Below are 13,041 nucleotides of genomic sequence, written 5' to 3' on the forward strand. Positions count from 1 at the left end.
CCACCTACGAAGCCCTTGTTGACGACAATAATCCCGAAGTCGCGGATCCAGACTGCGCGAGGGCCCACACTACACTGGAGACTGCCACTGCATTCCCCCCCCTCCCCCCTCACCCCCCAAAAAACAACAACAACAACAACAACAACAACAAAAAACAAACAAAAAAACCAAAAAACAGTCCCACCATGACTGCCGACACTAAAGACCTCGATAGGAACTCACCTGAAAGCTCGGAGGTGAAGTGAAGTGGCGAGGGATCAAAACTAAAGTCACCATGAGAGCAGGGCTTGAAAAAGACGACTTTTTTGTATATCGATGACGAATAAGTATGAGAGGATGTTGGCGATGCAGCTACGAAATTCCATTTTTAGGTTTAGGACTTAGTGACAAGGTTGTGGTCTACGCTTCCATGTGTAATAGTGACAAGGTTGTGGTCTACGCTTCCATGTGTAATAGTGACAAGGTTGCGGTCTACGCTTCCATGTGTAATAGTGACAAGGTTGTGGTCTACGCTTCCATGTGTAATAGTGACAAGGTTGTGGTCTACGCTTCCATGTGTAATAGTGACAAGGTTGTGGTCTACGCTTCCATGTGTAATAGTGACAAGGTTGTGGTCTACGCTTCCATGTGTAATAGTGACAAGGTTGCGGTCTACGCTTCCATGTGTAATAGTGACAAGGTAGTGGTCTACGCTTCCATGTGTAACTATTCCTGCGTCAACCAGGCCTGAGAAATACAGGCACACTCAGTGTTGGTCAGGGAATTTGGTGTGGTCCCAGTCTTCCCATTCAGGCTGATCGCACACCCAGCTACGGGTAGGTACGGCCACGGGCCCAAAAGAATAAGAAGGATTCATCAACAATAACAACAAACTAACTCATCGCTGCTGAAGCTCAACTAACTCATCGCTGCTGAAGCTCAACTAACTCATCGCTGCTGAAGCTCAACTAACTCATCTCTGCTGAAGCGCTCCAACCCGCTTTCTCGTGTTCGTCATTCCACGAGGCTGATCACTCAGCCACAGCTTGGTTCGCTAGCGTTTTGTTTGTTCTTTATATATATATATATATATATATATATATATATATATATATATATATATATATATATATATATATAATTTATTTGTTCTTTGTTTGTTGTAATATATATATATATATATATATATATATATATATGTAATTTCTTTGTTCTTTTTTAAAGAAGTACTGCAGTCGATAAAGTTGGGACAGAAATGTATTGGGTGGGATCCGTACTTATCAGACACCTTTGAGGATTGGTGTACAATGAACTGTATCAGCAGACTCTGTCTGTCTGTGTCTTGTCTTGTCTTCTGTCGCAAAACAAACGACTGCACCTGTTTGGTTTATGCAGCTTGAACATCGCAGTGTGCAATAATCAACTGAACAGTCCACGCCTGGTGCAGCAAGCATGCAGTCTCTGCTGCAGACCTCGTGTTGGAAAAAAATCGATGGAGCTAGATCGGCAATAGCCTGTGCCTTTCTACATCAGCTGTGTGCATCGTTTTCTCCTCTGCTCGTGTGAGGCTAGGTCATGATCAGCTATAGAAGTCCGGACTTTTTTTTTTCTGTATGTCTAGGTGGATGATGATGAAGATGGTTACGATGTGTGGGCGTTGTATATCAAATGTAGGTGGATGATGATGAAGATGGTTACGATGTGTGGGCGTTTAGCTTTGTGACCACATGATAGGAGTGTGCTCTGCGCTATCTGTCCCCACTAAATTCTGGCGTCGGTCACCCCCAAGAGATACAGACACCTGCAGTGCTTATCGGGAAATCTGAGTGACACTCTCAAAGACGTATTCTACGTAATGAATTCCCTCGATTGTGTGGTCTCAGACTACCACTTTTATTTCAGAGCACGCCCAACGTTTTCAGTTTGGAGATGGCCACAGGCAGAAAAATCCCAACACAATGAGTCTCGAACCTGCGTCTTCTCGTTCGTCAATCCCTAACAGAAACCACTTCGCCACAGCGACAGTTTCTGGTGACGGTCTTTAGGTATGTGTCTCTTCCTCACACTCATTAAAATACGCCTTTTCTAATGTGTATGGAGCTGTCAACACCTTCAGGAGTGGACCCGTCGAAAGGGATGGAAGGTGGAGCATAATTATCCTGCTTTATGAGCTCCGTCATTTTTTACCCCCCCCCCCTCCCCCCTCACCGCCCCCATCCCTGCCCCGTGTCAAAGTCACTGCTGAAGCAATATAAGCCGCTTTGCTTGTGGGAGATAGTGTTGCAGCCTAGGCTAACAACAAATCTCTTATGAGCATGCAGCTGCTTGTGATTTTTGCAAGCAGAAATACGAAACTGAAAATATACTGCTAATGATGTGCCAACAGCGTGGAGCAGGATCAGTGACAAGAAGATACGGTACAATTTGTTAGTTGAATTAAAACATTATTCTGCCTTTCAATGCTGAAAGAATATGACAGTTATCTGCAGAAGTAGACTGTGCCCTTCATGCTGCTGTGAAAGGATAAGATCGTATTCAGCAGTTTGGGGAAACAGCCTATTTTTTCTAGACATTTTAACATTACACTGCTGCTGACAATGTCGATGTAACAGGCTATATTTTCTTAACGCTTTTACATCACACTTCTGCTGAAACAGGCTTTTTTTAAAGACGCTTTAACATTACACTTCTGTCGACAATGTCCAAGAAACAGGCTGTTTCTTTCTCTCGACACTTTAACATTACACTTCTGTCGACAATGTCGAAGAAACAGGCTGTTTCTTTCTCTCGACACTTTAACATTACACTTCTGTCGACAATGTCCAAGAAACAGGCTGTTTCTTTCTCTCGACACTTTAACATTACACTTCTGTCGACAATGTCCAAGAAACAGGCATTTTTTTCTGGACGCTTTAACATTGCACTTCTGATGACAATGTCGAAGAATCTGGCTATATTTTTCTCAGTAGACGCTTTAACGCTATACTTCTGCTGACAATATCGAAGAAGTTGTCCTTTTTTGTGGACGTTTTAACATTGCACTTCTGGCGACAATGTCAATGGAACGTCTATTTTTCCTAGACGCTTCAACCTTACACTTCTGCTGATAATGTCGAAGACACAGGCTATTTTTCACAACGTTTTAACATTGCACTTCTGCTGATAATGTCGAAGACGCAGGCTATTTTTCACGACGCTTTAACATTGCACTTCTGGGTGACAATATCAAAGAAACATGTATTTTTTTCCAGACACTTTAACATTACACTTCTGCTGACAATATCGAAGAAATAGGCATATTTTCCAGACACTTTAACATTACACTTCTGCTGACAGTATCGAAGAAATAGGCATTTTTTCTAGACGCTTTAGCATTACAGTTCTGCTGATAATGCTGATATGTCGAAGAAAAAAAGCTATTTTTATAGACGCTTTAACATTGCAATTCTGAAGACAATGTCGAAGAAAAAGGCATGTTTTTTTCAGACGCCTTAACATTACACACTGCTGTCGACAGGCTATTTATTTCTAGACGCTTTCACATGTCGCTTCTGCTGATGTTGCTGATAATGTCGAAGAAAAAAGCTATTTTTTCTAGACGCTTTAACGTAACACTTTTGCTGACATTGTCGAAGAAACAGGTTATTTTGTTTCTATACGCTTTAAAACTAACTTCTGATGAGAATATCGAAGGTCCTGATGAGGTCGAAAAATGCAGAGTACACGGGTCTTCTTTGCTCATGTTCACTGCAGATCTTCCTGACCCGAAGCCGCGCTGGGAATCCTTCACACGTTGCGCCAGGGTATTTGTATTTGTATTTGTATTTCTTTTCATTACAACAGATTTCTCTTTGTGAAATTCGGGCTGCTCTCCCAGGGAGAGCACGTCGCTACACTACAGCGCCACCCATTTTTTATTGTTGTATTTTTTCCTGCGTGCAGTTTTATTTGTTTTTTTTCCATCGAAGTGGATTTTTCTACAAAATTTTGCCAGGAACAACCCTTTTGTTGCCGTGGGTTCTTTTACGTGCGCTAAGTGCATGCTGCACACGGGACTTCGGCTTATCGTCTCATCCGAATTACTTTGGGACTTTGGAGAGAAAATCTTAGGCGAAGATACCCCCCCCCCACGCCCACAACTATACCCGGATTTTATTTATTTATTTTTTGCAAAACAACTGTAGTTGTATCAACACTGATTACCTTGTTTCAGAACAAGGAAACTGTTCTGGCATCTTGCATAATAAATCCTGAGGGACGACACTTTCTTCTTCTTCTTCTCTCTCTCTCTCTTTCCATTTTCCCTTTCGAGAGCTGGATAAAAAGAAAACATTGCATGCTAACTCTGTTACGCTCAGAAAAAAAATCATTTATCTATTCATTCATGTCACACACACACACACACACACACACACACACACACACACACACATATATATATATATATCTTTCTCTCTGTGTATATATATTGTGTGTCTGTGATCACAGTTAAGGAGAAAATATAATAAGATATATGTATATATGTATGGATGCATGTATATATACGTGCAATCTGTCTAAGACACTTCATGCAATGTGTAATTAACATATCCCCACCCTATAAACATCAACACCAGCAAAAAAAAACCAAAACAAACAAACAAACAAAAAACACACAACAAAAACAACAACAACAAAAAAACGAACAAACAACAACAGCAACAACAAAAAAACAAAACACATGACTTAAGGTAAGGCTATGTTTTTACCTCTATGCCTTGCATAATGCTTTTTGTAACGATGAAAATGTACTTCTTAACAGCGGAATAGGTGTCACCAAAGAGCAGAAGGCAACGAAGGAATAAGCATGACCAACGTCACCGAAGACAATCACGGCATGGGAAACACCAACAGCTTCACAACCTCTGCAGATCGAGTCATCTTCCCAGAGCTGCAGGCAGCCATCATTCTGTGGAAAGTGTGGCCGCCATGTGTTCTCCTGCTGGGAGGCTTCGGGAATGTTGCCACCATCTTTGTCATGGTTCGTATGAAGGACCATAACTCTTCACAGCAAGCCATACTGATCGCCCTTGCCGCGTCTGATTTGGTCCTGCTATATACTGGCGCGTTACGCCACGGGGTGTACAACTTCTTCGGCGTGGAGTTGCGGGACCTGCATACAGTCACGTGCAAGGTTCTTATCTGGATGATTTATTCCTCTGGTACGGCTTCGGCATGGCTTCTTACTTGTGTGACCGTGCAACGAACCCTGGCCATCAAATGGCCGCACAAGATCAAGATAATGTGCTCCTTGAAAAGAACTTGGGTGGTCGTGGTTAATGTCATCTGTATCGCTTGTGCCATCCAGTTCCACTGGGTGATAGGAATGGATGTAGCAAAGCACAACCACTGTACTTGTGTACTGGCAGGGTACGAAGAATTCACGGTAGTCTGGAGATGGGTGGACATGTGTATATCCTCTCTGATTCCCGCCATGTGTCTTGCAGTGTGTGACATCGTACTATCCACGGCTCTGTTTAAGGCTACGTCCACTGCTTCTGTATCTGTTCAAGCCGTGGCGAACTCCAGCACACAACAGAACGTTACCAATCGCAGAAAAACAGCTTCCAGAACGACAGTTATGATTCTAGCTTTGTCATCGACGTTTCTCGTTCTCACGCTGCCCGTGTGTGTTTATCTTGTCTGGGAGCACTACGCGGAGGTTTTCAAAGAGGAAACCTCCAGGTTGTACGCCAAGGGGAAGTTGGTGTACGCTGTCACCTTCTTTCTGTGGTACACCAACAGCGCTGTCAATTTCCTCCTCTACTGCTTCACTGGAACCAGATTCAGAAGGGAGTTTCTGAGCTGGATCCGCTGTGGCAGACACGATGACTCCGCGACATTGGGTGGAAAGAGAGCGCAGTGAAATTTCAAATGACATCAAGCATACCTGAAGACCGTCTGACCCAATCAGAACATAATCGATTCGTAATTTTGCTGAAAAGGTTGTCAATAAAAAAAAGAAGAAAAAAAGGAGGTTTTTTTTCATAATTTGATATTGCCTCATACGACAATATTTTCTATAGTTAGTTGGGTTTTTTTCGCCTACGTCTCCAACTTTGATCAGAATTAACTCACCGAGCACCAGTCTCCTAAAACAAATTTACAAAACTGAAATATTGCTCAAATGTATATGTATACAAATGTGTACGTTTTTCTGAGGGGAAGTTACAAGAAGACATAATTACAATTATGTTCAATGTTGACAGGAACAGATGTTTCACAACCGTTGGAAGATAAAGGTTTTTTTTTGTTTTTTTTTTTTTTTTTTTTTTTTACAGAAAAAAACAAGAACTAAAAATGTAAAACAGACATCAAGTCTTCGTATTTCATGGGTGGAAATGGTACTGACATTTTCTGTAAATGCATTGGACAAACATCCAAGTGCAGTTATGTTGTTCTCCACTATAATTATGCCGTTCTACACACACACACACACACACATTCACACACACACACACACACTATCTATCTCTCTGTCTACACGCAGACAGACACACACACACACACACACACACACACACACACACACACGCACGCACGCACGCACGCACGCACGCACGCACACTTTCGGCTTGAAGCCTTCTTCTGGGGGTTCCATCGGGATTGAAATTCCGGAAAGAAGGTTTCAAACTAAAATATTGTTGTTGTTTTCTACACCCACTTCGTATACGACCACCCCAACCCCTAGCTGACACTGTACTTTTGAGGGAATAATTTCATCAGGATAATCAGAATCACTTCGGTTGATGAACAACAATACTTTTGTTTTCTACTACTTTATGAATTCCTTGTCATGCGGCAGATCAAACAATATTCTAACCACCTCTTCTGCACATAAAACATAAAACAAGAGAGGCAAGGCCTTCAAGACTCACTTGTGATACACTTAAAAAAAAAAAAATCTAATCGTGAAAATGTGTTCTGTATTTGTTATTATAAAGCTTCGGATTAAAAAAAAAAAAAGAAAAAAAAGAAAAGAAAAAAAAAAGTCCTAACCGGATTCGAACCCCGCGTGTTCGGGTGAGAAGAAACTCTTACCCATTACACTATCGTGGCTCCTTAACTGACGTTCTAAAATTTAATATTTGAACATGCTTTTTTAAAGGGCGATAAATCAATTGCGGTATTCGCAGTGAGAACGCTGTTTAAATCATATTATTCTGGTGTATCTTGGGCATTCAAAAAATCTTTAAGGGCAATCACACTGCAACATTTAGCCGTTTTCTCTAGATCTAGATAGATGTACAAGTTTAGTTACACCCGCCGGGAATGTAGTACGCCACGGTCGATTCAATTTCTCTTTTATGTTCATTCTAGTTTTATAGTTTTAAAGTTGATATGAAAATTTAGTATTTTGTTAAACTAATAACATGTAGAGCCAAGTACAAGTACTTCTAAACGTCGTAATAAGTGAAAAGGACTTCATTTTGAGAAAAGTCAAGACTGGAAATTTTTTCGTTTCATCGTGATCAATTCAAGGGTATTAACTCGCATGGTTTACAATTTTTAACTGTAAATTCCAACTGATTCTGTGGATATTTTTATGGCAGTTTAGGGTATAATCCAGTAAGTGATGAGGCGTTCACAAATCTTTCTCTGAATAAATATTTAATGGTCTCCTTCTCCAACTTTCCATCACATGTTATCGTGTATTGTCGATTGAATATAGGATTGAACGGGCAGGTCAACAACTTGAAACAAAATGGCGTCGTTAGCGTTCGCGAAGAATATGAGCACGCGCTTTGAATGTGTATAAATATGTGTACGCAATTGATTTTTGCCCATGACTTTCAGGGCTCAGCCAATAGATCTGTAAAGTCCACTCGTCGTATTGATTTTAGTATTTTCCGAAAAAGACCACTTGGGCGAATGAACATAGTGAAAGCCCTGTACACTGAGAATAAAACCCATAAGCTTTTTATGTATTGAGTATAATTTCAAAATGTAATGTTTCAGATGAGAAAGATCAGTTTAAAACAAATTAAGTCCCCTAGCATTAATTACAGATTATTTTCCCTTTTTTACTATCTGCACCAAAACGTTTGCAAAATAAATAAAACTTCAATGCTTAGCAAAAGAAGTTCCTGTTTGAACAAAAAAATGATAATAATGACTGCTCTTGTTGTTGTGTCAGAATATCAGATCAAAGTGCCAAGTTTAGAGAATACAAAAAATATAAATATAACAGTAAATGCAGTTTGCATATAATTTGGCTTCTTTTTTTAAATTATTTTTTGTGCCCATCCCAGAGTTTAGAGAATACAAAAAATATAAATATAACAGTAAATGCAGTTTGCATATAATTTGGCTTCTTTTTAAATTTTTTTGGTGTCCATCCCAGAGGTGCAATATTGTTTTAAACAAGATGACTGGAAAGAACTGAATTTTTCCTATTTTTATGCCTAATTTGGTGTCAACGTATTTGCAGATAAAATGTCAATGTTAAAGTTTACCATGGACACACAGACACACACACACACAGACAACCGAACACCAGGTTAAAACATAGACTCACTTTGTTTACACAAGTGAGTTAAAAAAAAAAAGAAAAAAAAAGAAAAAAAAAAGGGAAAAAAAAAGAAAAAAGAGAGAGCTCTTTTTCTTTATTATTATTTTTTTTTGAATTGTATTTTATTTTTGTTTAGCATGAGAACTTGAAAGAGAGGCTTCAGTGGATTGTGTCATATTCCCACAACCAGCGAGACATTTTTGTTTATATAAATATGTACTACTGCTACTTCTACTACTACTGTTAGTATCATTACTACTACTGCATCTACTATTGTTGTTGTTGGTGGTGGTGGTACTACTTCTTTCTGACATTGCAGGGAATGTTCTATTTCTCATTGAACGCTTCAAACAAACAACATGTCCACCACATAATCCTTTTTTTTTGGGGGGGGAGGGGGTGGGGGGGCCGGGGGGGGGGGGGTCGGAGTCAAACCCGAGACTCACATACACACATACAGGCGCGCGCGCTCACACACACACATACACACACACACAGAGCAAATGCCTGGCTATAACAATATATATATATATATATATATATATATATATATATATATATATATATATAACAATATATTGAAACTGAGCCAGAGTGATATGAAGACTGGTTGGTAAAAAGTTCAAAATATTTAGTGCAGTGACACTAAAACGACATTCTCTTCTTGTTACGCTTTTGACGTCTTCTGAGCTTTTCAACAGAAAAAAGTGTATGGGAAGAGCAGTATGTTGACGAACGAGAAGAAAAAGAAGAATGGAATATGAAAGTGGCGTGGAAAGGCACAGAGTAGCGACCTAACAAAATGGCAATGAGCAAGACAAGTGCTATTTTGTGGGTGGTCTCTGTCTGTCTCATACAAGGGATTTTCACCTGTTTGTGTTCACACCGTGGTGGTTGAGCAGTGTAGGGGATAGCTTAACAGTCCAATCAATCCTGGAACGGCAGGCTCTGTTGCGAACCTCTCATCGAAAAGCTGATGGAGTTGGTTCAGCAGGATCACGTCCTGCCTGTTCTCCACGAGTGTGTGTGGTTCTTTTTATTTTTCCACGGTTCGCCTGAGCCCCTCTTTCACAGTCTGTGTTCTGTGAGAGCTTTCGTTTGCGATGCTTTGCTCTTTGTTTTAATGTCAGTAACACAGAGCCCACGTTTCTTGTGCATGTGTCTCTACAGCAGAGGCATGGGCGTCCGATAGCATGAGTCACAGTTTTACGTTGGCTGAAGAGATGATCTTTAAAAAAAAGAAAAGAAAATTCCTTCCGAAAGACTTTTAGACTTGTCTTTCGGATGAGACGATAGACCGAGGTCCCGTGCGCACCACGCACTTGGCGCTCAGCCATCTGAGACGTCGCTGGCTGAGAACTGACATCGGAGCCTGTGGACCTGGTCCTCTTCAATTCCTCAGTGTTTGTATGCTACTTTTGCCATGATATACCCAGGACAACAATGTGAGGCAGCACAGACGGAAAGGGTTCGGCTTCTCTCGTCGTTTGGAGTTTAATGTGCACGCCTCGCTTTCACACAGCAGAATGTTGAGCACGCACGTATGGTAAACTTTGAGTTCAGTGTTTCCTGTGATATTCTTATTCTTTCAAACTCCCTCGTTCAGCTTTCTCATGACAGTGACAACAATCCCATTTGTGTTATTGATCTCCTCACTGAGGTGTACACGTTGCTGGGGATGACAAAGCCCAAGTGTTTGAAACTGTTGACAGCCTCAAGTGTGAAGCTGTTGACAGCCTCAAGTGTTTGAAGCTGTTGACAGCCTCAAGTGTGGAGCTGTTGACAGCCTCAAGTGTGGAGCTGTTGACAGCCTCAAGTGTGGAGCTGTTGACAGCCTCAAGTGTGGAGCAGTGGATGGAGACAGAGGATGACGTGATGACATTCCAACACATGACCTCTGTCCTCGTTACAGTAATGGTCAAGTCGACATAAGTGAATGCATTGGCTAATATATCCATCACGAACTGGAGATCTCATTGCTTGAATAAGGCAAGATCGGAAAAAAACTAACATGATGATGGTTTGGGATGAGGTATGAAATAAACGACACAGGCTTAAAATAGTTTTCGTGTAGAATGTGCCACACAATAATGTCAATTTCAAACGATATTTAAATTGTGACTTTACTGATTGATTTGCGAATTCTTTGGTGGAAAACAAAGTGTGTCTGCCAAACGTTATATAGTTGACTTCAGTTACACACCTTCACTCTGGAATAGTCAACATTGTATTCCGATGTGAACATGTGAAAACTGTGCACGGCTGTACTCCCATGTCAATTTCAGTTCGCTTGGATTTGAAACAGAATATTGTCTTTCTCAGTATGTCCTTGGTTCTTTCTTTTAGTCTGTACAGCCCTTTGTGTCACCGCGACAGACTAATGGACCTGTGTCTCTCTGACTTTGGACCTGGTCTCATTTTGGTCTCAATACTCTTTGTATGCCTTTTTTCCCCAGATTTTATTCTCAGTCTTGTCATTTCCTTCCGGTTATCCGTTTGCTTGTCTGATTTTAGTCAAGGAGGTGATAGTTCATTTCAGGGATGGTTTTGATTTCTTTGCAGCTCTTATTTTGAAATCCTTAGAGGAATATCCTGAAGGATATCGGCGATGTTTTGGAAGAGTCCCTGATGCCTTGGAATGTGGAGCAAGGCGTTGAGTAGCTCAAGTGAATCCGCGTCCGCGGCACTGCCCTCCGCTGCGTACGGTTGCGGTCAAGTCCCTGGACTTTTGTAGATTCGTGGTTGCCGTTGGATATGCCATACCAGGCAGGGCCAGAAATCCAAACCTGTCCAACATATCCCTCCTGTTCGTCGGTCGAACCCCTGCTTGTCGAGACACGTGGAGCAATTTAAAGTCCGGGGTCACAGTCGCTGATCCCTCCGGCGGCCAACTGACGTCCCCGGGAAGAGCCACCTGGCCGTGGCATTCCCAGAGGCGGAGGGGAGGGGGGGCTGCTACTAGAAGTGGCATCCGTCCATCCTTCGATACAGACATTGCCTTTCCCCGCGCGTTTTCCGGGCTGGCTGCCTGTTGGTCCCTTGCCGGTAGAGGCACTGGTGGGGTAGGGACTGAAGGGTCTGTATCCTGAATGGGAAGGGGTTCAAACCGAAAACGTGGCAGAGAGTCTGCTATTAGTTCGTCGTATAGAGGGGTGTCGTCTTGAGGACATGGGGCCGTTGATGTTGAGGGTTGACAACCTTTTGTCCTCGACTCCCAGAAAGTGCCGGAGTTTCTCTGCTCTTCTGAGGCAGGCTGTAAAGCGGGAAGCAGGCATGGGGAGAGGGACTCTTGGGAAAAATGGATGGAAGTTCGCTTTTCCTCTTCCATCGGAATAGCTAGGTCCAGACCTGCTTTCGCCATCATGATCTGGGAGTCTTCATGGGTATATACAGTGGCTTCAGTGCATGAAATCAACCGGACACTATGTAGTTTTAGTTGCAGTACAGGCTCCACAGTACCGGCTCCACGTTGTGCTTCACACATGTAATTTCTCGTAATGCTCCTTTATCTCCTTACTCTTGAATCGCCGGTCGCACAAAAAACACGGGTGCATGATCTGGAACAGTCACCAAGGTAACCATATTGACTTACTGCTTTATCCACTCATGCTGATAACATCTTCACGTAATTTCGAGCTGTGAAAAAAAGTGGGCCGTACTTGCTGATCTCTATAAAGAATGGTGTCATCTAAAACCTTATCACCCGACCATTTACTGAGCTGGGTGATATCCCCGTAAATGTTCTCCCCAAGTAGTGCACGAGCCACTACTCTGAATTTTGATCCTATGCCATCATAGTAATTACTATTGTCACTTGATCACAACTGTCTTTCACTCTGTTGTAAACATTAGCAGTCTGCCAATGATAGTTCATCTTTCTTCAAGACCGTCATTTCGGAATCGTTCGGCCTTTGCAGGCCAAGAGCCTGTCCTCATGATATCCTTTTGGGATGCTTTGGGGGGATGTTTTGATGATATGTGAGATCATCACATTTTTTCGTTACTAGGTACGGACCCTTCCATCTGCTGGTAAGTTTTTGGCACACAGCGGTTTTCTTGACGGGATCAAACAGCCAAACCAGCTGTCCCTGGTGATCAGAGTTCTTCCTGGCCCGAAGATCATAGTGCCTCTTTGGATATTCACAATTCTTTTTTGTGTACTTCCTCGCTGTGTCATGTGCATGCTCCAGCATCTCTTAAAGTTTAACAATGTAGTTGTCTGGATTCTCTCTGATATGCACCTCCCCTGGAACCATCACCATGGCTACCACCGGCAGTGTCACTTCCTTCCCAAACAACATTTTATTGGGTGTTGTGTTGTGTTGTGCTGTTCACTGATGATCGATACACCATCATAACTTGTGGTAGATATTCATCCCGCACTTTCTGTTTCTTCTCACAGTACATTGTGAGCACAGCAGTGAGAGTGCGATTGAATCTTTCTACGCTTCCATTAACTTTGAGGATGCTGACTCATTGTGCGAGTTTTATTTTTGTGTAATAAATTACAC

The 13,041-nt window shown here is 41.9% G+C and overlaps 1 protein-coding gene across 1 annotated transcript; it reads left to right on the plus strand.

Moving 5' to 3' along the window:
* Window positions 1-4,825: 4,825 nt before the first annotated feature.
* Window positions 4,826-10,462, plus strand: LOC143283887 (type-2 angiotensin II receptor-like). Its single transcript, XM_076590279.1, has 2 exons — window positions 4,826-5,880; window positions 10,243-10,462. The coding sequence occupies exons 1-2, from the start codon at window positions 4,826-4,828 to the stop codon at window positions 10,460-10,462; spliced, it is 1,275 nt and encodes a 424-aa protein (XP_076446394.1).
* Window positions 10,463-13,041: the final 2,579 nt, after the last annotated feature.

The sequence above is a fragment of the Babylonia areolata genome, chromosome 7, assembly GCF_041734735.1.
Source record: "Babylonia areolata isolate BAREFJ2019XMU chromosome 7, ASM4173473v1, whole genome shotgun sequence".
Lineage (NCBI taxonomy): Eukaryota > Metazoa > Mollusca > Gastropoda > Neogastropoda > Buccinidae > Babylonia > Babylonia areolata.